This window comes from Cyprinus carpio, chromosome B6 (assembly GCF_018340385.1).
Source record: "Cyprinus carpio isolate SPL01 chromosome B6, ASM1834038v1, whole genome shotgun sequence".
Taxonomy (NCBI): domain Eukaryota; kingdom Metazoa; phylum Chordata; class Actinopteri; order Cypriniformes; family Cyprinidae; genus Cyprinus; species Cyprinus carpio.
Genome location: NC_056602.1, coordinates 21,721,596 through 21,746,448, shown reverse-complemented (window position 1 = coordinate 21,746,448; position 24,853 = coordinate 21,721,596). Strand labels below are relative to the sequence as shown.

The window sequence follows — 24,853 nt, the reverse complement described above, 5'->3', positions numbered from 1 at the left end:
TTTTTTTTTTTTTTTTACTAGGGAATGGCTACCGTCAACTGTTAGGTTAGCATCATTCTTAAAAATATATTTTGTGCTCAACAGAAGAAAGAAACTCATATCAGTTTGGAACTTGAGGATCTGCAAACAATGATTTTTTTTTATTTTGGTGAACTATTACTTTAAAAAATGCACACATTTTTATGTGTGATACAAAATATTCAGTTGCAGCACCTGCCTACTGTAACTTGATTAAACTATTAAAATCGGAATAATTCACATTGCTGTGAATGAATGTGCTTTAAAAGTTGTGTAAAACATTATTTGCTATGCTTTGTCATTCTTACGTTAACCAGGGTATACAATGACAAAGTGTAACCTAATCCTGCAGAAAACCAATTCCTACTTCCCTGTCTTTGTCATCCTTCCTGCTTTTCCATAATTTGCACAGCTACGTGTGTCAGACAGTGTATGTGTAAAGGAGGGGTTAAGGATCTGAGAGAGAGAGGGAGAACAATGTAATGATTTAAATTTGAGTCACAGCTCAGAAGTATAATTCAAACTTCTGAAGAGCAGGTGAAGGCAGTTACACCTTACTGGGAGACCAAGACAGACAGGTCTGGAGAAAGACAGCCATTGAAATACCTGTTTTGGGAACTTTTCAACCTTTATTTGAACCCATCTACACAAAGAAGAAAAAAGCATCAACAAGATAAAAAGAACAATACTGTATTCCTCTTTTAAGGTAATACTTTTTTCTTCTTTTCGGTACACACTGCCCCAACAAACAAACAAAAAACCATTTGAGTTTTGTTGGATCAGCAGTTTAACCATGTTTTTGTTGAGCTAATGTGAATCAACTGCAAATTTAGCAACTGTAAATATTAGCATTTGTTGGGGCAATTCTTTGATCCAAATTGGAGATGTGTATAGGCTACTTGTTTAGTCACAGTACAATAATTGTAAAAACAAGTAAGTCATGATGAAACCGCATATATGATGCTGATTAAAATGTAAAATGATATGCACATGGTAGTCCATGTCTGAAACAAGTTTTGTCTCAGTATCACCTTCATATATATATATATATATATATATATATATGTATATATATATATATATATATATATATATATATATATATATATAATATATTATATGGCATTATGATATATATATATATATATATATATAGCAGGCATTAATGATGCCCATAGCAGCCACATTTACATGTGGTTGTTATTTGCTATGTCAGATACTAGCTTTCCATATAACCATTTGGGATTATATAATTCAAAAAGGATTTAGCTTTTTTTCTCAGTCATTCAGTTACATAGCACAGTAGGCATTCTATTAACAAAAGATTGAAGTTACCTTTAATCACATCAGAAGTTTTTTAGAACAGTTCAGCATTAAGATTATATTAACTATATTTATATATATATTTAGCAGTGCATCAGCAATATATTTCAAGTTTTACAATTTTTTTAATCATATTTAGCAATACTGTACTTTAAGTCATACATGGATTCACTCAACTCCCTGAACCACACTTGTAGACTTTATAAAAAATCTTTTTTTTTAATGTAAATGAATCAAAATGACTGGAATATGTTTAAAAATATATTTTTCTGACCACACAACAGGATGGAGGAACCGGAAGTATCTACAGCATCACGTACCAATTCAATACGGCACCAACACAAGACACAGGTCTCCGGTGATGACCAGGACAATGCCTGGGATGCCGGTCCGGAGTGTTCAATCTGCTTTTGCGCATACGACAACACCTTCAAGACACCAAAGCTTCTCGAATGTACCCATACCTTCTGTCTGGAATGTCTGTCTCGCTTTGTGACTATTTCACCAGAGCAGGAGGGTACCCAGATCACCTGCCCTCTTTGTCGGCGGCCAACATCCCTCCCTGAGCACGGTCCTCCAGATCTGGCCACCAGTCAGGAAGTGTTGGGCCAACTTCCAAGCGACCAGCAACAAGTGGAGAACGTTTTTCTAGATGGAAAGAGGCTGTGCTACTCAAACCCTATGATACCCAACTGCGTCTGCATTGACATCGGGGAGCATAAACCGGAGGAGACGCCGAGAACAGAGGAGAGAAGAGAGGGCTGTGGACACAGGCTGCTGCGATTCTTGGGTTTTTATGGAAACTGGAAGAGGCTTGTGGTCTTCATCATAATGCTTCTCGTGGTCTTATTCGTTATACTGTGGCCCCTCCAGTGCTTTATCATCTCAAGCTCCATGTCACAATGCTTCAGAGACTCACCAGCTATTCTCAATTCTCCAAGACCTACAGTCGGTACCTAAGACACACAGGGGGACACAAGAAGTTTTTATTCAAACCTGGAAACAGTTTCAATTTCATGAATTGCAAATGACATTCAGGTTGTATGGGCTTCAGTCTAAAAGCATGACTGATAAACTAAAACTGCAGCCACAACCTTTACAGCTTCATATGACAGGAAACCTGTATTGGTTAAAGTTCTACTTTCTCATTTAAACTCAATATTTGTTGCATGAAATTTAATTGTCATATCACATACTTCCTAAATGCCACTGTAAACATTAAAAAAAAAAAAAAATTATTTTTAGTTTAAAACAGATGAACAAAATAAACACTAGGGTAAACAGTTTTTATAATTGACACTTTTTTAATAGGATCCTGCTTGCAGGTTTGATTGCTTTGGCTGGAAACCTCTAAAAGCTCTTTGCACATTTTGTAAAATAATAAGCCTGCAATTTATTGTGTTTATTTGATTTTTTTATATATAAATTAAGCATGTATATTGACTAATGAGTTTTTAAAATCTTGTATTAGGAAAAAATATTTTGTAAAAAATAAAAATATATATTTTAATCAAATGTATCAAAATCTCTTTGTATTAAAAGTTTCTCACTATATCTCACTATATATGAACTTATTTTTATTGCAAATTAATTATTTCCTAAAACTATTCCATTATTTATTTAAAATATATATTAAATATTATACTTCAAATCTACTAACATCTATTGTCGTATCACTTAAGACTTGCTGATATAAAATTATAATTAAACTTTATTTGGAGTATTTCTTTATTGCACAATGCACATTTATTAATATTATGCCTAAAATGGGTTTTAATATCACTATTAATAAGGATTGTATGATTTCTGTATAATATCAGTATTTAAATGCAAGATACTTAAAAGTGTACCTGAAGTGTAAGCATGAAATTAGTTGTTAAATTTAGCAGACTTGAAGCAGACCAGTTAGTATACCAAAAGTACAATTGTACGGTATTTGCATTAAGCACAAAAAATATATAAATGTATTTGAGGTATTTTTTTTTACTGTTTTTTTGTCCATATTTTTTAACTAAATAATATACTAGATATATTCTTCTAATATATTTACAGTAATACTTCTTGACACTATATAACACTGTCAGACTTTTATTACCACAGATTGATCCTAACTTGTTTTCACAGTGTTACTTCCTGAAAACCATAAAAGCAAAGGATTTTCTGTCCAGCGTGTTGTTCAAGGATTTAACCCTCTATTGAATAGCAATGATCAGTGACAGCTTCGTACCATCTCCCCAGAGAAACCCTATTTATAAATGTGAAATTGAATGCGCCTCTGAGAATGCAGGACACATGCACACCTCCATGTGATCAGACACATAGCTCTATTTATAACAGACCTGGACCTAGGGCCCCTCTCTCCCACACTCAAGGGCAGTGGGGTTTTTGAAGGTGTATCATGCCAGCGTCGGATCAACACTGAAGTGTTTCGAAAGCACAACTAACGACTAAAGGTAGGAAAAACATAAAAGAAATTAGATTTTTAATGGAAGCTGACTAGATGCAGAGTTTGCGGGGCTAGAACTTTGTGGAAATATTTTCCATTGGCCTGTGCTGTGTGTACTAGTGCTACTGTACCAAATGAACTTAAAAATGTCTGCAATGAAAAAGGACATCACGCACAGGGTAACATTAATATTCATAAGCTAATAAAGAACTAAAGACTCAGTTTGTGTTTTAAGATGGCTGAATTGATTAATAATTGCAAAACAGTTATGATTTTCCTGGGAAAGAAAAAATTAAAATGAGCCTATAGCTGAATGCATTATCCTAATACTATATGTATGTCCACGTGTGTTTTTAAGAAAACGCCCCACAAGCTAGATAAGATAAGGCTGTTTTCCACTAAAAAGTTTAAATCATGATTGTCATTCTAGGCATCAAGATACACATCTAGGTCATTTCTAAGCAATTGGACTATGAAAAATATTTGCAAAAGGCAAGTCACTCAAACAGCACATCATGCTGCTGATAAAACAAATAAAACATTATGTGGGGCTATTTCCTCTCACTGACATCTTTCAATACACAAATCACCTTGCAGTGAGTTGTTTTGAATACTCTGGGTACAGTCTGCTTTGGAGTCAGCTTACAGTCAGGCCAAGATCATCCTCACAGGGGCTTTGGAGACAGTTTGAGCAGTGTTTTGTTTGAAATATTCCGGAATTTGAATTACTTTGAAACAAAAGTATATTTCTCATTTAATTTGTTGAAAAGGAGTTTGGGCTCTCGCCTGCTGCGTTAGAATGGCCTACTGAAAAATATACTGGGGGTTTAGTCTTTTGAACAACTGAAACTTGTTTTCTGTACAATGTTGCTTTTTAGTTTTGTGTGGGGTGGCCACTGTCAAATGTTTAGTACCCAATAACTAACAATACAGAGTTGTTTTTTGTTTTATTTAGCTGATCAATATTGATTTTTCAATTGAGACTCACCTTTTTTATATATATATATATATATATATATATATATATATATATATATATATATATATATATATATATATAACTTTTGTAAAAAAAAAAAAAAAAAAAATCTTGTATGGTTGCTATTAGTGATAATGTTAGCATCTGTCACTCATGTTAACTTTTAACCAACAGCCTACAGTAGATATTAAATTAGGTTTACATGCAAATGCATGAAAAAAAATGTATACTACATTTTAAATATAGTCTGACTGAAATTAAACTGTTTTTCTTCTTTGGGAAAGTTTCATACAATAATTTAAGATTCTTAATTTTAATTATTTTTTTTATGCCTTTTTGGATCTCTTGTTGGTCAAATGTTTGCATGAATGATGGTTTTTTAATATTAAAATAAACATGAAAATTGTATAACTGAATTGAAAGATGCAGTCTATACAGATCAGCTGAATAAAATACATCAATATTCAAAGGGGATTTTGCTGAAATTAATACTTTAATTCAGCAAGGATGCATTAAATTGAATTTTGACCACCAAATTTTTAAACTGTATATTTTGGTACAAATTATTATTATTATAATTGTCTGTTTCTTTCTTTTTTTTCAGATGTCATACCAAACCTTTTGAGCTCAACTACAATGGATGACTTGGACCACAGTGTGCTGATAGCAGAGCAGGACTGGGACTGTTTCTGTACAGAGAGTGAGGAATGTTCTGTTCAGCAGGCTAAGCTTGCAGCCTTAGATGAGACTGGCTTCAGTGACACTGACGATGACAAAACCTTTGTCCACGTGTCATCTGTTCCCACCCAGACCAGCCCAGACCAACCCTGTGAAGAAGATCAAATAGTAGAATGTAAATTACAACATACATCTGAGAATTCAGAGTTTACTGAATATCCTAGTCCTAATACAGAGCCACAGAATACCAGGTTTGCTGAGCAGATGTCCGATGCTGGAGCAAATGAACCGGGGGCTACATATGAAGACAGCAACCTGACTGAGAAGTTAAACTTAGAGAAATTAAGAGGAAACTGTGAGAATAAATTAAGCCAAGCCACAAACACGCCAGTCTCTGAAATTTCTGTTGAAGAAATAATGCATGAAAAGAGTATAGATGGTATAGAAATGCTAACTGAAATGACAGACTGGTCAACAGTGGCCAAAAAAGAGAAGGAACGTTGGTTTGTGACTGTAAATGACAGCCCAGTCCATCTGAGAGTAAAGGATCCCACCTCAGTCCAAAAAAAAAGAAGAAGAAAAAAACCTTCTAAAAACAGACAGAATACCGGAGTGATGAAGAAGTGCTCTTCCTTAAATAACAATACAGAACCAAATAAAGAAACTACTGAGAGACAAATAACGCAGGAGAAATTTGAACAAGAAAATATTTCTTTTTACTCACCCAATATTCAAAATGTGCTTCATATCCAAGATACTAAATGTATTTTGCCCACTGGATCATCTGAGGGTGAAGAGGAAAAAACAAGCTGTCCTATTAGTCTAAAAAAGGAAATCATGACAGAAATGCCAGAAGCAAAATTAGAAAGAAAACCCGCCAACTCTCTAAATTCACTTTTAACTGCCAAACAGATGCCACCGACCATATTTAAAGATCTCACTGGCTCTTTACCACAGTACTGTGATCATAAAAGCGCAGTGTGTGATAAATATGACAAATCCGTAGTAGAAAACTGTGAATGTCAACATACAACTGATCATTTAATCCATTTTAATAATGACACAGAGGTGGAAAGTCCCAGATTTATGTTGGGTGCCTCTAAACCCGCTGATCCTTCAGATACTATAGAAGAAAAAACAGAACAGCAAGAGCCCTTGGGAAAGTCTTATAACAGAGAAGAATTCCAAGAGACACAATCCTCTAGTAACAGTGCCAAGACTTCAGGTCCAACTCCACCCATATTTGCCATTTCCTCCTTTTGGGATGAATTGGAAAAACTGACAATAAATGATATCTTGCAACTTAGAACAGCCAATAACAAGACAGAAACCATTATTCCAGAAGAAAGCAGCCCTTTAGTCACTGTCAACGCTCAGCTTCTAGAAAGGGGTGAGGTGGAATCTAAAGATGATAGTTTAGAAGATGGCCTGGAAGACGACGCAGCAGATTCAGACTATTTCACACATTTGGATGACTCTAAACCAGACCGATCGAGCTGTGAATTCTCAACTTACTCTGATTTCGATGAAGAGTTTCTTCCGCTTCTTCATTTAAGTGCAAACCCTAGCCCTGAACCCCTTGAAGTCAAAGAGCAAACCCAAAGGTTTCTTGAGTCTGGCATGGATTCAGAAGAAACTTGGCGGAGTCAATCAAATGAGATGGTGAAGCTGTGTCCTGAGAGCGATCCCTCACTTTATTTGCATTCAGAGAAAGAAGCAGAGATGCAGGACATATTTCTAAAAGCTAAAGAGGATGAGAACATGAATGCCTTTCTACTGGACCATTGTGGCACAAGGAGATCAACGCCTTCACCGGTTTTATCGATTTCTGATATTCTAGACAATCAGTGTCTGCAGACTTTCTTTGAAATCTTGGGAAGTGACACCAAAGCAGAACAACACCAGACTTGGATCCCAGATAGAATTACTTCGCTTTGTTTTTCACAGAACTCATCTGTGGCTGAGACTTATGATGACTTCTTCTCAGACTTTGAAGTTGGGAATTTTCTCTTTCCTTCAATTCAAGTTTCAACAAAGAGTGAGAAAACATTGGTTCCTATCTATTCCTCTTCTCATTCAGTGGTGAAAGACCTAGAATATACAGAGGTAGAAGAGGTGATACCGTCGGATTGTGAAGACGAGAACGTCCCAATCCGAGTTATGAGGTGTGCAAAGCCCTCTGAATCATCAAATATTTGCTTTATCACTAGAACCTGGAGAAACCTTTCTTTGAGACGCACCAAACTTTTAATGGGAAGGACCTGGTGTAGGATGGCCACCTCTTGGGGTTTTCCCAAGAAAGCGGACACTGTCTACGAACGAGATAGAACGAGAACTACAAGTTCTTCTATAGCTCAGCCAAAGCTTCCAGAGCTTTTTCTAGAGAACCAGGCCCTTGGACAAGTGACAGAACATCAGATACGTGTTGGGGAAACGGTCGCAGATGCAGGTACATTCTTAGAGCATTTTTTTTTATTAAATAGATATGAAAATGTCAAGTCTAACATTGCAAAATTCTGCTTACAGATAGAGATCGCATCCTTTTTTCATTAAAGCAAACAGACATGTGCCTTGTTTGCATTGCTTTTGCGTCTTGGGTACTAAAGTCAAGCAACCCACAATCTACAGACATGTGGAAAGCAGGTAAGACCAGCATGCGGATGAGGCATTTGTGCAATGAGACACAATGATCAGGCTGTTACATATTAAATTAGGCAATTTATTCAGATAATATGAGCACACAAAATTAACATGATCCTTTTTCCCTCTATTATTTCTCAGCTCTTCTGGCAAACGTGAGCGCGATATCTGCCATCCAGTACTTGCGGCGATATGTAAAAGAAGGATGAACCATAAAAATCTAGTATAAGAGCTTTCTGAGGATTTCTCACAAGGGGCCAGTGTACAGGAAAGGGTTAATTTTGCACAAATTCACAACAAACACTTTAGTAAATACACATGTTAGATTGTATTCCATATTTACTAACAGTCTAATTTTTCATGTTTAATATATTCATGTTACAAAATAGGTGTTCAATCAATAAATAACTTATAAAAGGACAATTTCGTTAAAGAAAAGCATACAAAGCAAAGGAGGAAACATTAGTTGTTGTTTTTTCCGTACAAACACTTGTTCAGTTAGAAGACATATATTGCTTTAGATATTATGTTGATATGGACCAGAAATGACAACTGGTAAGTTTTGCGTCAGTTATATTCAGGACTCAAGCTGTGCTATACATATTTATGTAATTCACAAGTAAACTATTTTGCAGTGAACATAAAAAAAAAAAAAAACCCTCTAGATGAAAAAAGATCATCCCTCTAGATGTATCTATTAAATGCAAAAAAAATAATGCGGCCAAAGCTTAAACAAAAAGTTCATATAGTTTTTCAGTGAAGAAACCGATTTGAGCACATTTCATGAAGAATATAAATTTGCACATAAAATATAGTTGGAAGTTACGGAGGTATCAAAGTGCCAGAAAAATATGACTGCTGCCGAATGTCAAATATTTCTATCAGACATAAGCAAAGACTGATGTCAGTGTGACAAATGTATATAAAACAGCCTCAAAAAATTATTCTTACAGAAAACTAATTAATATATTACTAAAAGAAAATGTACTGATAAAAAAAAAAATGTGAAGATCTGAGTTCATCGGTTAATGGATAAGTAAAAATGATTCAAGCCATTTGTAATAATCATGCATTTATCATTGAAATGAAAGTTTTGAAAAAAAAATTCCAACTGTAAGATAATTGCAACCAGACAATACTGTGCACGTGAAGACGAGTATGCATAAAGACATGGATACTAAAATCAGAATATATTTCCCATTAAAAATATCCATATACTTTGTAAAATGCTACTACAAATGTTTAGTGTTAACTTGAAGAAAATAATGACTTTTTGGCAGGTTTGGAAAAAAAGTGACCCATGAAAGTTCCACAATAACGGCATAACAGATAACACTCTTCAACTGTCTGCTTTAACACATACAAAACAATGGCACTCCATTTCATGTTTTCTATTATTATTTCAACAATTAATAGTAGTGCACAACAATACACTTGTATTGCATTAAACCATCACAAAATTACTCTCTCTCTCTCTCTATTGTGTTTATAATGAATTCCATTTTATTGTGAGAATGCTGTGCTCTTTCCCCACCAGCATGACTATGAAAATGTAACTTACTCAGCAATAGTCCAGTTGTTTAATTGGCCAAATGCACATGCTAGGACTGAAGCTGGTAGTGAGGATACCATCAGATATGCCATATGCATTTTATTGCTAAGTGCAGGTACCTCTTTATTAATGAACTTCCTAAACTTCTGTGCTAAGTAGGGTTGACCCAGGAACTGACCTGCTCTATCAAATTGTGTCCTTAAGCATGGCGGAAAACACTGCGAGCAGGTGACTGTCGGTCTGATCGGTCTTCCACATCATCATATGACCATGGCAGTGAAGCGACTATTCTGCAGAGCTAGACAACACCACACACTCATCATAGTAATACTGAGCCTACATTTGGTCTACATTATTAAATTAAAAAATTAAATTAAATTAAGTTAAAAAAGCTAAATTCCTGAAAGAATAAGCTATTGTGGAGTTTACTTCATGTGGGTTTTACTGTATATTGATGAGCACTCTGAGGTAAAGATGAAGAGGCTGTCAGAGAAAGGGAAGGACAGAGTATGTAAAGCATGCACTTCTTGCACACGGGTCATCTGAAGTTTTTGTATCCAAATCTATCATTGCAACTTTTAAATTTCAACAGTTAATATATTATTTTAAACATAATATTTACAATCTTAAAACGAGTGTTTCAATAAACTTTGAAACTAAATTGTGATAAACTCTGGATATTGGACAGCACTTTTCAAATACTTAGTAAATCTACAATACTGTGCATTTAGCACAATAATAACATTACATGGGAATTTCATTTTTCTTACAGAAACTTCTAAATTACAGAAATTTCTAAATAGTGTTCATGCAAGGAAAGAAAATTCAGTGTGCTCCAAAAGGCTAGTTATTTAATACAGCACAAAGGAGTCGGTCAAATGTTTATAAGAGGCAAAACAGGGATAAACCCACGCTGGGTTTTCTGAAATAAAAGGTCTGATACCCTGAACACAGAATCACTCAGTAATCCACAGTGGAGGATTTGTTCATTTCAGGACTGCTTGTCTCCCTCTTTCTTCAGACGGCTGTCAAAGAGACAACAGAACAACATGTTGTCAATTAAAGTGCCCCTTTATTACCTTTCAAAAAAAAAAATTACCTTTCATGCAGTGTGTAACACAGCTCTAAGTGAATGAAAACATCCTGCAAAGTTTTAAAACTGAAAGTGCACCATGTATAAAGTTATTGTCTCTCAAAAAAAAAAAAAAGTTAACTCTGAATCATTGAAACGAGTCGTTTTTAAAACGAATCCCAAGCCATTTCATGTTGACTTCAACATGAAACATTAGCATATTGCCCGCCCACTTGTTGGACTTTTTGCTTTGGTCTGAATGAAAATGCAAATTCATTCTTTGCCACTAGGTGCCACTTTTGGAGCGCTAAAAATGGTGGTTTCCTTGTTAACGCTGTACACAAAGCAGCACTGCCCTCACAAGCCTGCTTTATCAGGCATTACCATAGACTGTAAAAACAGATGGACGACGCCTCTCCACTTCCTTCCAATTTAGAAAAGTGAAGCCAAAGCATCTCAGTATGGCCGCTGCCCTCTTGAGTAAATGACGTCATTTGAAGCCAGAGTCTGCGCAGTAGTGTCGTGGGGTGGAGCCACGTATTCAAACTCCCACCCAAACTCCCGCAGCGCAGACCCAATCAACCACGCCTCCTGAACCTCTCACTTGACTGCCCTATACCGAAGGCTTGCTAAAATAAGGTAAATACAACAACTAACGACTTAAATTTAAAAACACACAATAATATACTATATATTGAAAAAGAGTAGTGACGTAGGCTATTTTTAAAATGATTTAAAATTAACAACTAGTCTATCACAATGTGTAGAACAGCAAAATCAACGATCTTTAGTTTAATATGCCACTAGAAACAACCATAGACTGTATAAAAACATGGACGTAGTGTCCGTGACGTCAACCGTAGGTTTCCGAAGAGCATTTTGGAAAAGTAAAGTAGGCGGAGCAAGCCGTCTCCATCTTGGCAGCGCATCACTTCTGGATAATCGAAAATGGGCAAAGAGGCGTGAGCTGGTTGCTGAAACCACACCCACCTATCGTGACGATGATGACAGCAGCAGTAATCCACCTGTCACTCAAGTGGCCTCGCCCTTAATTATGCAGAACTTTAAGGCTTAATATAATTTAAATGGATGAGTTATAAAAAAAAAATAATAAAAAAAAAGCTATATAGACCAAAATATTTTTTTTAACTAGGCTGTAAACGTTTTTTTTTCTGCTGTAAAGTTGGGCATTTTAACATGGGGAGTCTATGGGATTGACTCCCTCTTGCAGCCAGCCTCTAACGGCCAGTTGACGAATTAGAGTTTAAGTCACTTCCGTTGGCTTCATGAGAGAGAGCAGGAGGTTGCCGCTTGGACACAACTCTAAAATGTCAGCAACGGTCCTGCCATTTTAAATCAAGTTCAACTAACGTTACAGGAGATCGATTGCTGTAGACAGTACACTATAATTAATTAGAGTAGGCTATCATTAGTTTTGTCTTCCTAATTATTATTTTATACCCATAAAAAGAATTTGTAACTGCCAGATAACGATCACTTGCTTATTCCCGTCATGGCTAACGTTAGAGGTGTTATCTTATCTAATAACATTTATTAGTTAGCTTATAAAGCCCACATTTAACGTTACCGGAAAAAATCCTGTAGGTCGGTTAGTACAGTTTACTGCTGAACAACTCATTTTGTCGGTGTGAAATAACACAGAAATCGAAAAGTAGTTGGTTATATTTTCAATCTCCTCTCGAAGCTCAGACAGTCTGCTCAAAAAAGCTGTTAATCACAATTGTCGATCATAACGACACGCCCTGTTTTTATAGCATTGAATTACTAGCTAAAATCAAACTTATCACAAAAACGAACAATTGAAAATTTATCAGTGATAACAACTACCTTAAATGGCCAAAACCATCTTTCGGAAAATTGTATTGGAAGTGTAATTTATTTATTTATTTTGACAGAAGTCCCATTCTTTTAAATAGAGAGGGTGGGGTTTATGACCTGTACTGCAGCCAGCCACCAGGGGGCAATCGGACCAATCACTACAGATTAGAGTAACGCAAAGGAGGGGTCTGGAAAAATTAATTGTTGAGCGAATTGTCTGGGAGTCATTGAGCAAGTAAGGTCAAAATAAATGCATATTATAAGACAATGAAACTGTTTTTTGACTTTGCATGCATGTCATCCTGTTATTGGGGACTCCCAAAACCCAAATATGAACCTTTCATAACCCATAATAGGGGCACTTTAAGGATACAAGTAGACAGGTAACATTAAAAAAATAAATAAAAATAAATAAAAATAAAACAGTCATGGTCAAAAGTTTTGACAGCGACAAATTTAGTGTTATGCAAAGTTTGCTGCTTCAGTATTTGAAGACCAAACTGCTCATGGATCGTTGGAAGAAGTCACTCTTGCAGGACATTTTTATACCATTCTTTATTCATAGCAAGGTTTTTGGCCAGAATTATGAGAGAGCCCACTCCCTTGGTTGAAAAGCAACCCCACACATGGATGGTCTCAGGATGCTTCACTGTTGGCACAACACAGGACTAGCATTCACCTTTTCTTCTCCAAACAAACAATTTTCCAGATGTCCCAAACAGTCAGAAGGGAGCTTCATCAGAGAAAATAACTTTGCACCAGTCTTCTGCTGTCCAATCCTTGTACTTCCTGCAGAATTTCAGTCTGTCCTTGATGTTTTTCTTGGAGAGAAGTGGATTCTTTGCTGCCCTTCTTGACACCAGGCCACTGTCCAAAAATCTTTGCCTCACTGTGCATGCAGATGCTCTCACACCAACCTGCTGCTGTTCCTGAGCAAGCTCTGCACTGCTGGAGACACGATTCTGTAGCTGACTCCTCAGGAAGAGACGGTCCTGGCGCTTGCTGGACACTCTGGGACATCCTGAAGACTTCTTCACTGCAGTCAAACCTCTCTCCTTGAAGTTCTTGATGATCCGGTAAATAGTTCTTTCAGATGCAATATTGTTTGTAGCAATTTCCTTGCATGTGAGGCATTTTGATGCAACGCGATGATGGCTGCACACGTTTCTTTGGAGGTAAATATTGCTAACAAGAAAAATGATTGGAAGTGCTTCTTCCCACCTTTTATAGCAATCAGTCTGCTCTTACAATCTAATTTGTATGATAGTGATTTCACCTGACTAGTACTCATTCACACTTTCACATGCGCTGCTGATATGATTAGTCAACTAATGTTAGCAGGTCATTTTGTGTCAGGATCAAAAAAAAAATTTTTTTTTTTTTTTTTTTTTTGAAAAGTTTTTTGGCCAATGAAGCTTATAGCAATTATTTAAAATTCATCTGATCACTCTACACAATAATCTAGAAACAATGTAAATGAACACCACAACAGCTTAAGCAGCAAACTTCGCAAAACACAAAATTTATGTCACTGCCAAAACTTTTGGCCACGACTATACTGTGGAGTGACAACAAGTAAACAGCTTTTTTTTCTTTATGTTCCCAGTCTTATTGTAAACAATTTTTTTTGTACATGCTACTTCAAAGAACAAATATTTTTGAAATCTTTCATCAAAACATCTTGCTAAGTGCTTATTTACACATGCACTCTTGAACAGAACATTAAGGTCTCTGTGGTTCACCTGTAGTAGTCTTCTTGGCTTGGGAGAGGAGCACTATGCAAGTGTCCATGTCCATGTAGCCACTGCTGCTCCAGTGCCAGCCTCTGCAGCTCTGCTGACTGTGCCTGCATCGCCTGCAACTGATGCGCAGCCGACATAGGAGCCAGGGGTCCTGGTAACTCTCTGGGGAATGGTGCTCCTATTAAAGAAAGAGAGAGAGAGAATATCTTAATTCAGTTACTCTTGCCTCAAATAGATAAGAGCTATTTGCTACCGTGGGACTGTAATGTGTATGTAGGTGCTGGATGGAGGCAACAATAAAGCAACAACTGGTTGACAAACATTATTGTAAGGATGTACATTTCAGCCATTTTGGCTATTTGAGAAATGAAAGTCACAATGATTATTATCATCAGCAAAAGACAGGCCAGACAGAATCTATAAACACTTTTTCATTTGGAGGGAGGGACATTCGTTGTTTGTATTAATATTAAATTATATACAGCATAGTATACATTTCAAATTTTTTGTATGTGTGTTTTTTAAAACAATTTATTACTTTTATTAAGCAAGCATGCATTAAGTTGATTAAAAGTGACAGTAAAACATTTAATGTTACAAAATATTGAAATTTCAAATAATTGTTTTTCTTTTAATTTTCACAGTATATCACAGTTTCCACACAAATATTAAGATGCAATGTTTTCAACATTGATTATGATAAGAAATATTTCTTGAGCATCAAATAAGCATATTATAATGATTTCTGAAGAATCATGTGACACTAAAGACTGGAGTAATGGCTGCTGAAAATTCAGCTTTTCCATCAAAGGAATAAAATTACATTTTTAAATATATTAGAATTAAAAACAGATATAATAAAACAAATAAATCTTTAATTAAATAAATGTAGCCTTTATCTTAAGAGACTACTTTTAAGATTTAAAAAATTTCACAGACTAAAATTTTAATAATATTAAATCTTAATCTTAAATATTAATTCCACAGAACTGATTTAAACATGGTTAGATGTGTTTAAAGGAGCTGAAAGTACTACATTCTTATTGGCTGCTGAAAGAGTAATATTTTATTTTACTTTAGGAAAGTGACTTCATGCAAGTTATGGGATATGGCTAATCAAAGGGCAGGATGTTTCACTGCTCAGCAGTGGACATTGTTTAGGCCTGGCTATATGGGTTGGAAATGTTTAATTATTCAGAATTAACTTTAAACTTTCTTTAATACTACACGTCAAATGGGGAGTCTATTTGGTGACTCACCAAACAGAGGGTGGCGGAGCATTTCATGCTCATGGGATAACTCACTGAGTAGGGGGTTGGAGATGGCACCAGGTGGGTAGGGGAATCGTGGCAGAGGGGGGCCAGCAGCCAGTGGGTCCACCAGAGGATGAGGCCCTTGGCCTGAAAGACGGAAACATTGATATTTCCATTTACTTTCTTGATAAAATGTGATCTAAATAACTGTTAACCTATATCGCTGAAGTTCTCACCTTGATTGAGAGGGTCCTGTTGGTGCAGATGAAGATGGGAGTGTATATGTGAGTGCTGGTGGTGGTGTGGTGTAACATTGAGCATCTGTAGCCGTGCAACAGGGTCACCAGCAGCAACAGAGGCCATCCTTTCAGCATGGAGCCGTTCAGCTGTCAAACGCTCAGCGTAGCTGATTTCTGGCCGAGGGGGTGCCACTACACTGCGCTCCATGGCTGGGTGGAACTGGGCGAAGGGGTGAGGCCCAGCCACATGAGGCAGAGGCAGGGCTCCATGGCGGGCGAAATGCTCCATGGGATTTGCAGATGGATGAAGTGGGTTCTCCAACTCTGGTGGTTTTACCTCAAATCCAGGCTTCATTCTTTCTCGGATCTCTCTCTCTCGAAGTTCACGAAGCTCTCGCTCTCGAAGGGCTGGGTCTGCTGCATACAGCCCTGGCATGTGATAAGCTAGCAGGTGCTCACCTGGCCCAAGTGGCATGAAGAAAGGATGGTTGCGGTTGGTGGGCGACATGACGTGTGGGCGGGCGTACTCACTGAGTGTGCGGAGGGCTGGAGTGTCAGGGCCGAGATATGGTGTAACTGCAGCCACGGTGGTGGGGGGAGGAGGTTCGAATGACGGACGGCCTGGTTGCACATGGGCAGCAAGCAGGTGGTCACCTATTCGGCCATCATGGGATGAGCTTGAAGCACGCTATTTAAAGAAAAAAAAAAGTTTTATAAAAAAGCAAAAAAAAATTTGTATTATAAACTTCTTTAAAGAGAGATCTTTATCAAAATTAGTAAAAAGACTGATTTTTTTTTTTTTAAGAAAGCAGATCTGTAACTGGTAAACTATATTAAATTTTACATTTTAAACAGTGTAGGCATAAAAGGATACAAATATTTTTTTTTGCATTACAGTACTTGGCATGACATGTTTAACATTACAGTAAAGAGAAATTGTAAAATAAAACTATAATTTTTTTTCTTTTTTCTGAAATGTCAAATTCAAAAGTAAATGGCACATGTACTTACAGAGGCTTTATCAGAGTCTCTCTCCCTTTCTCGCTCCCGCTCTCTTTCTCTCTCCCTCTCACGCTCTCTTTCTCTTTCTCGTCCCTGTCGAGCGCTCAGCTCTGCTTCTCTTCTGGATCTTTCAGCAGCTTCCTCTCGTTTTTTGGCCAGTTTTGAAGAGGCCAATGGGGTAAAGTACAGGTCTGTGCGAGAGCAGGAGTTGTAACCTCGGTTGAGGTGTTTGATGAATCTGCAATTGACAAAACAGAATTTACTTTGTATGCACAGTTATTTGCATCTTAGTGAATAGCATTTTGTTAAAATCTAAAAAATATTTTAGGCTACTATATTGGGAAACCTTTTTTGTATATTTGTAATTTTATAAATATTTAAAATTTCAAGTATTGACAAATGTGATCTCTATACCTTGCTGACTGACTTGCGTGACTGGGTATGTCAACCACTGTCGGTACTGGAGAGGGACTTCTGCGAGGGGGAGGCGGGCTATCGCACTCTTCCTCTTCATCAATTGGCTCCTCTTTGATATGAGCCTGTCCAACAGGTGTGCTTGCTGAGGAGGATGTGGAAGACTGATGGGCAGGGATGGGAGAAGCATACAGAGGGAATGAAGCACTGGACTCAGTTGCAGGACGATTTTGAGGAAGCAATGGGTGAGAACTTTCTGTAGCTGTAGGGGCACCACTAGTATGACCTTTGACCAGCTGGCTCTGCGACGGAGTCAGAACGGAAGGTTGAGCAGGGTGATTTTGTGGAATTATATGCAATGGAGGAGGCTGGGAACAAGGCAAGTGTTGTGAGGGCAGGGAAGCAAGCGGTTTTAGAGCAGGAGGTGGAGGAAGATTGGGATAGATCTGCAGGAAATGGGGTGGAGGTGCAGAAAGGTGAGGGGGCTGCTTGTGAGAAGGTGGAATTGGAGTGGTCGGAGGGGGCTTGATTTGGGATGCTGCTGTAGGGGGAAGAGGAGGAAGAGGGCTCTCTCTTTGAAGGTGCAGCGGTCTGGAAGCAAACCCTGGTGGTTGATTTGCCCCAGATGAAGGATTCTGCAGTTGACCTGGATTGTGCTGATAATGGGGCGGCACAGGAAACAACTGCCCCTGCCCTGGACACTGCACCTGCTGAGATGAGGAGTTTGAATAAGAGGTGGGGGTTTCAGGTCCCCTGGGACCACTTCTGAAAGCGGTTGGAGATGGAACATCCTGGGAAACCTCTACGGATGGTGCCTTCGAGGTGGTGGTAGAAGCTCCAGGTGAAGGTGCGGATGAGGATACAGGCAGAGAGGGCTGAGGAGATGGTGGTGTTTCAGAGGGGGCATGTGTTGTTGGGGTCGCAGCAGGCTGCTGGGGCTGGGATTGTGGGGTTGGGCCTGGTGCAGGGGGCGGTGCTGGGGAGTCCGAGTCGCTTTCGTTGGCCTGCAGGGGACTGGCCAGGCTGGGGGAGGAACTGCGGTTGTCCTGATCAATGTCTTTAGTGTCACTGCTGCCATCATCATTGGCGCTGCGACTATCGGAGCTCTCGCCTTCACCCTCACCTTCTGATGGAGAATCAGGACCCTCCTGGATTAGAGATACACTACTTAAAATCTAGAAATCATGGCAGAACTATATTGATAGACATTATTATCAGATACCCAATAAATGGCCAATATTAAAATTCTGTATAATTTTGTAAAAAAAATAAATTAATAAATAATATTAATGAAAAAATACACTAGATTACAAATAAAACACACTAGAACTATATGTAGAAGTAATTTAAACATCACAACATTATAATGTACTGTATGTTTTTATCATATATTATAGTATATTGTAAATCTAATGCTCACTTACAGAACACAAAAAGACACTAAAAATTCAATATATATATTATGTATATTATGTATTAGATTATGTGTGTGTGTGTGTGTGTATACACATACAGTACATGCTTTGTATTATGCATTATAATTTAAATGTATATTTATGATATATTGAATTATAAGTGTCTTTTTGTGTTCTGTGAGTATAGATGACGCCAATGTAATGTAAATGTAAAAATGAACATGCACAATTAATATCCAACATAACATACCAACGGACAACATACCACTTAGCCAAGTTTTTAATACTTAAAGGGTTACTCCATTGCATAATGAAAATTTTGTCATTATTCACTTACCCCCATGTCATTCCAAACCCATAAAAGCTTCATTCGTCTTCGGAACACAATTTAAGATATTTTGGATGAAAACTGGTAGGCTTGAGACTGTCCCATAGACAGTAATTTATAAGTAAATAACAGTGTCAAGGTCCAGGAAAGTATGAAAAGCATCGTCAGTATAGTCCATCTACCAGAAGTGATTCAACCATAACGTTATGAATACTTTTTGTACACGAAGAAAACAAAAATAACGACTTCATTCAACAATTCCTCTCATCTGTGTCTCTCCAAATCAGCGTAGCGCCATTTTGGCAATTCTGAGCAGTACGCAGATGGCGTACGCTCTTCTGTGCCAGCCGCACTGTGCCGATGCGCTGTTTGCTTTCAAACCAAATCATAAATATACGTAAAATACGTATCCTTGTGGCACAGCTGATACAGAAGAGCGTAAGCCGCCTGCGTACTGCTCAGATTTGTCAAAATGGTGCTAAACTGATTTTGAGTGTTAGTAAAATAGGTGTGATTGATTGTTGAATAAAGTCATTATTTTATTTTTTTTCGTGTACAAAAAGTATTCTCGTCGCTTAATCACTGATGGCAGATGGACTATTCGGCGATGCTTTTCATACTTTCCTGGACCTTGACACTGTTATTTATTTGGCAGTCTATGGGACAGTCTCAAGCCTCCCTGTTTTCACCCAAAATATCTTAAATTGTGTTCCGAAGACGAACGAAGCTTTTACGGGTTTGGAACGACATGGGGGTAAGTGATTAATGACAAAATTTTCATTTTGGGATGGAGTATCCCTTTAAGCCTTTATACTTTTATACATTATATACTTTTAATATTTAAGACTTTTTATGAAGTTTCCCTCACCTGGTTCTTAGGTCGTTTCATGTTTTTCCTTTCAGGCTCATCAGCATCTGGAGCTCCTGACTCTCTCTGTCTTTTCACACCCTTTACTATAGAAGCCTCTACTTTTATCTTCTAAAGTTTAATAAGAAAAAAAAAAAATGAAAAGGTTAAACACAAAACGGATGAATATTCAGCTGTGCACTTTTTTACAAACTCTAAACTGAGCAAGTTCCTTTTTATCACTACCTTGTTGGTCTTCCCAGCCACTCCATTCTTGATATCAGAGCTGGAAGCCCTGGTTGCCATAGTAGTGGAACTGGCTCTGGGGTACTGTCCATTAGATCGCACATCCTCGAGGGTGGGAGACATGCCCCTGTCGGGACTTCCGGTTGGTCTGTTGCGTCCACTTCGAAGTGATGACATCTACATGAAAAGACACAGGAAGGCTAAATTAAGCAAACTGCTCTTTACATAACCCTGAGCACAACTAATGTGGAAGATAGACCTACATGTGGTGGCACTCGGCTCCGACGGGTCTTCATCCCATGTCTGACTCCCTCTTCCTCTTCTTTGACAGGTTTAAAGAGGTAGGGTGGATCTGCTGGTTTGGGAACAGGTGGCAGGCGCCGATGCTTGCTGAAGTGAGAGTGGCAACTAGAGCACAGCAAGAGATTGTCTCTCCCTCCATGATGCCAGTCTTTGGAGTCTGAAAGAAGCATTTGTAAGTCATACTAAAAAAGAAGATTCATACAAATTCTAGGTATATACAGAAGTTAGAAGAGTTAAAAGGCTGATGGTTAATGTCAAAGTTAAGTGACATTTGCAACCTGTTTTACTTCTGTAATTTAATATATTCTACCGTTCAAAGGTTTGCTGAAAAAAAGCATCTTATGATCACCAAGGCTGCATTTTTTTTATTAAAAATAAATTATGAAGTATTATTGGGACAATTTAAAATAAGTGTTTTCTATTTCAGAAATATTATTTATTACTGTGACGGCAAAGCTGAATTCTACTCCAGTCTTTAGTGTCACATGAGCGTTTAGAAATCATTGTAATATGCTGATTTGGTGCTTAAAAACATTGCTTCTTATAATTAATGTTGTAAATAGTTTTGTGGCCTACTATTTTTGAGCATTTATTTGAAATAGAAAAGGGTGAAAAACTTACTAGTGGTCAGACAGTGACTGCAGGCTTGACCTTTGCCACTCTGCTCACTATCCTCACTGTCCAGATCATCTTCACTTGCTGAACTAAGTTCCACTACAGACAGGGAGACAGTAAACACAAATGAATTAATTACATTACTTCTTGTGGATTTACTGCCTTTAAATTAGAACTACATCAGATTTGCAATTATGTTTTGACAGTCTGCAATAAATGGACAGACATATGGTGCATAGTGCCACACTTACTGGAAGAAGTGCGAGATGTTGCATTGGCTGCAGCTGTCGTGTTGCGAGTTTTCACTTTGCGAGACACCGGCTGCCTTCTCTGCTGCCGATGAGGTCGTGACGCCACGGCTTCTGGAGTTTTCTTCCAGTAGTAGTAGAATGTGATTAGCTCACCCTGAGATGACAAATGCGTTTTAAAAAAAGAAAAGACTGAAGCTAAAACACATGTATAAATAGATTTGAAAAGGCAGGTTTCCATACCGTTTTCTTACTAGGGAGTAGCTCCTTACGGATCTTAAAGAAGTTTTTGCCATACTGTCTGAGACCTTTGATAAACCGTTTCTGTAATTGAACATGATAACAGATTGAGAAATCTTAACTTTGACTTTTTTTAAAGTTCTAGTATCATTCCACTATAAATTACCAGGCTATATCAATGACAAATGTCAAGATAGAAGTGAAAAATACAGATTCAGTTCCTCACCACTTCATCTTCTGACCAGGACTTCTCAATGAGTTTTGGAACTGGTTTCTTCACCAGACACTGCAGGGCTTTGGCTGCATTGTACTGGCTTTCATGGAGCTGTGCACAAAGCAAAATAAAATTACATACCCTAGCTGCACAGCAAATTAGTTATAGTAGAGATTAAAAGTAAGGTTTATTTTTTTAGAAGTTTTCACTGCCTTCATTTCAATTACATCAAAGATCCTAAATTACAATCTATATTCAATTAAACTTACAACATTTTTCTTAAAAATACTACAAATTGAATTAATTTGAAATCAGTGGAATTAGTGATTAAAATTTATTTTATGATAAAATATAGCAAAATTACAAGCACTGACCGTATTTAAAGCATTTAATGTGGTATCATCCCGGGAAGCCGCAAGACAACCATCCTCCGTTGAACCTCCATCACACATCCCTGCAAAAGCTGCCATGCTCCTGTTTATTCAGAGAACACAGAACAAAAATGCAGATGATTATGTTGAATCACACACCATCCACAGACACCTCAGATCCCTTTTTTAGACACACCCTCAAGCAATTATGAAGATAAATGTAAAACGGTTAATAGGAACTGGCATCCAGCCAAGCAGCCATTACCTGGCAGCCCGTAAGTACATGAGAAGGTCACAGTCATTGACTCCAGGTGCCCACACCAGCTTCTCATTTTCTGTGACAGAAACTGTTCCATGAGCAGGTGGCGGCTGTAATTCAGGTAGCTTGGCCTGCATATGATAATATAATGGTCAAAGGTATATTAAAAATCGTCTTTGATCTTTCAAGCTGTTAATGGCACTCAGCGGGAGTTGCAGTGCATCAGTCCAAAAGAAGTGAAATAAAAAGTGCCCATCCATAATAAAAAGTGTCTCACATGGCTCCGGGGACTGAACAAAGGATTTCTGTAGCAAATCGATGCGTTTTTGTAAGAAAAATATCCATATTCAAATGTAATAATCACTTTAATGTAACTTGCGCCAACAGTTGTACACGGAAGTAGCTCCGGGGGGTTGACGTATGAGGTCGGCGTTGCACATGCGCTGGTGAGTCTCGTGAAAACCAACGTTTGTTAACAGGAGCAAAGGAAGCCAAGTGTCCTTACTTTAGCAAAGGAAAACCAGTCTCCTCTTGGTTTTTATCTTTATTTTCTTTAGTTCTTCTTTACAAATCCTCGTTTTGTACTTCTAGTTAGACCGTTGTTTTGTTTTGATCTCTCCCCTGCGTCCTCCATACGTCATCCTTCCGGAACTGTTTCCGTGTACAACAGTGAGAGCAAGCTAGATTAAATTGATTTTGAAGTTTTTAATATGGCTATTTTTCTCACAAAAACACATCGATTTGCTACAGGAGGTATTTGTTCACCCCCCGGAGCCGTGTGAGACACTTTTTATTAAGGATGGGTGATTTTTATTTCACTTCTTTTGGACTAATGCACTGCAACACTCGTGCCATTAAACAGTTTGAAAGATCAAAGACAATTTTTTATATAATTCCGACTGGATTCGTCTGAAAGAAGAAAGTCATATACACCTAGGGTGACTTGACGTTGAGTAATTTATGGGCTAATTTTCATTTTTGGGTGAACTAACCCTTTTAAAAGGTACACTCTGTAATTTGTTAACATTTCGATTTACCGGTGGTTTTGAACTTTTTAAGCGTGGCTGTTGCCTCTTCCAGACCAGAGACATGTTGACATATAGCATTCTTTATTTATAAAACTTTTTCAATTATCAAAATATAATTACTGACTGCAACTTTAATACACTGCATATCTTTAAATACTTTTGGAAACACTTTGTAACCATTTTACCTGATGACTTGGTCCCACTCTAATCTCTCCTTGTGTGCTGTTCAGCTGCCTGAAAGACAAAATATTATTTATTAAATGGAATACGGCTGTTACAAGTACATTAATCAATCAGTACATTAACATTTTCAAGGCTGGAGCAATACTTACAGCCAACATTCCACAGGTAAATACTAAAATATTATGCCTGTAATAAACAATACATGAAATGCCATATTTAAAAGAAACATGCCAAGTTAAAAAACTTAATTCCCTGTCACGTGAGCTGTTTAATGTCGCTGTTTTCCACCCTTTTAAATCGCCTCCTTTCAGCCTTAATCATAAAATGTGATTTTCCTATCAGCAATCGCGATGATCAATCCAAATCCCGCCTACATACCACAACCAGCCAATCAGCGTCCGACTTCTCCGTTCCCTCCAAAGGTTATATAAACGGAGGCTTGGACGTCCACTCGTCCAGTTCATATATTTACACATAAATCATTACATTGCTGTGTGCAGAATCAAACACAGTGCAAATCGAAATCAGTCCGCTCAACGTACAATGTAATGTGCACAAACACCGTTCGCTGTGTAATAATTCTGAGCGAAAGAAAATATTATGCTAAAACAATTTCCTGGACAAATATTTACGGAACAGACGAACAGAACTAATTTGTAAGAGCAACACCGCGTTCAACATGCATTAGGTACTTAACAGTCAGCAACAGTATCTAACGTACACACATCTGCCCCATTTTATCTCGTCAGGCTCCTAGCTGGCCTTTGCGTGTGTGTGGCCGAGAGAGACGAGCTGTCAAGTTCAAAATCATCTCGGTTTGCACTAGAATGCAGAAGTGTTCACGGTGTCGCAAAAAGCGCTGGCGCGCGCTAAAGCATGCATCTGTAATAAAAAGAAGCAACAAACCTTCGCGGACTGAACAGGTCGTCCATGGCAGAGGCTGTTTCGCTAGTGTTTACAGTTTGTTTGCTGCGGCGACGGCTCAAAACTATGCTTTCCTCGATTTCATACTACTCAAAATGGAGGCTGCGCTGAGTATTTTTTCCTCAGCGCAGGCGATGACCTCAGTGTTCACGCACAGCCTACTGAGATCCTCTTCAACAAGCATAACTGAGCATGTGCCGCTGCAGCCAGCGCTAATGGGATCATCTCCGTGTCCGCTGTCTATGGAGATCAGCTTCAGGGAGATGTGTTTGGCCATCCTCCCGTGTCAACATTCAAACATAGATATAGATGTCTCAGTAAATTTAACCACCCTAGTCTTGATGGCATTCCTTTGCATATTTGATAGAAGGCACCGTGCACGACCAGTGAAGAAGAACAAATCTCGTCTTGTTATAGTCAGTGTGTGGGTTGTAG

General features: G+C 37.8%; 3 protein-coding genes across 7 annotated transcripts; 2 read left to right on the top strand and 1 right to left on the bottom strand.

Moving 5' to 3' along the window:
* Positions 1 to 450: 450 nt before the first annotated feature.
* On the top strand, positions 451 to 2,918 carry LOC109054446 (RING finger protein 223). The gene is made up of 2 exons (XM_019071706.2): positions 451 to 724; positions 1,626 to 2,918. Exon 2 carries the CDS (start codon positions 1,627 to 1,629, stop codon positions 2,299 to 2,301), a length of 675 nt encoding a protein of 224 aa, XP_018927251.1. The 5' UTR covers positions 451 to 724; position 1,626; the 3' UTR covers positions 2,302 to 2,918.
* Positions 2,161 to 24,785, bottom strand: LOC109054435 (arginine-glutamic acid dipeptide repeats protein-like). Of its 5 annotated transcripts, XM_042726231.1 has the most exons (18): positions 24,401 to 24,783; positions 23,497 to 23,545; positions 22,290 to 22,414; positions 22,028 to 22,127; positions 21,666 to 21,764; positions 21,443 to 21,523; positions 21,203 to 21,356; positions 20,958 to 21,050; positions 20,297 to 20,493; positions 20,034 to 20,210; positions 19,809 to 19,919; positions 17,198 to 18,345; positions 16,793 to 17,021; positions 15,779 to 16,469; positions 15,549 to 15,689; positions 14,290 to 14,467; positions 10,580 to 10,661; positions 2,164 to 2,297 (listed from the first exon to the last, which is right to left on the bottom strand). In XM_042726231.1, the coding sequence occupies exons 1-17, from the start codon at positions 24,424 to 24,426 to the stop codon at positions 10,628 to 10,630; spliced, it is 3,633 nt and encodes a 1,210-aa protein (XP_042582165.1). In that variant the 5' UTR covers positions 24,427 to 24,783; the 3' UTR covers positions 2,164 to 2,297; positions 10,580 to 10,627. The 5 variants fall into 5 exon arrangements, with proteins under 5 accessions (XP_042582166.1, XP_042582165.1, XP_042582167.1 ...); XM_042726232.1 differs by lacking the exon at positions 10,580 to 10,661 and having other exon boundaries at positions 2,161 to 2,297; positions 24,401 to 24,784; XM_042726233.1 differs by lacking the exon at positions 2,164 to 2,297 and having other exon boundaries at positions 8,150 to 10,661; positions 15,594 to 15,689; positions 24,401 to 24,785.
* Positions 3,385 to 9,547, top strand: perm1 (PPARGC1 and ESRR induced regulator, muscle 1). Its single transcript, XM_042726237.1, has 4 exons — positions 3,385 to 3,794; positions 5,371 to 7,893; positions 7,971 to 8,087; positions 8,226 to 9,547. Exons 2-4 carry the CDS (start codon positions 5,403 to 5,405, stop codon positions 8,291 to 8,293), a joined length of 2,676 nt encoding a protein of 891 aa, XP_042582171.1. The 5' UTR covers positions 3,385 to 3,794; positions 5,371 to 5,402; the 3' UTR covers positions 8,294 to 9,547.
* Positions 24,786 to 24,853: the final 68 nt, after the last annotated feature.

Bases quoted from the DNA above. Each gene is read 5' to 3' on its own strand.
- LOC109054446 (XM_019071706.2), top strand. From the start codon at position 1,627: ATGGAGGAACCGGAAGTATCTACAGCATCACGTACCAATTCAATACGG.
- perm1 (XM_042726237.1), top strand. From the start codon at position 5,403: ATGGATGACTTGGACCACAGTGTGCTGATAGCAGAGCAGGACTGGGAC. The intron at 7,894-7,970 runs GTACATTCTTAG...TTCTGCTTACAG, and splicing joins GGAAACGGTCGCAGATGCAG to ATAGAGATCGCATCCTTTTT. The intron at 8,088-8,225 runs GTAAGACCAGCA...ATTATTTCTCAG, and splicing joins TACAGACATGTGGAAAGCAG to CTCTTCTGGCAAACGTGAGC.
- LOC109054435 (XM_042726231.1), bottom strand. From the start codon at position 24,426: ATGGACGACCTGTTCAGTCCGCGAAG. The intron at 23,546-24,400 runs GTTTGTTGCTTC...TTTGTCTTTCAG, and splicing joins GACCTGTTCAGTCCGCGAAG to GCAGCTGAACAGCACACAAG. The intron at 22,415-23,496 runs GTAAAATGGTTA...TATCATATGCAG, and splicing joins GAGTGGGACCAAGTCATCAG to GCCAAGCTACCTGAATTACA.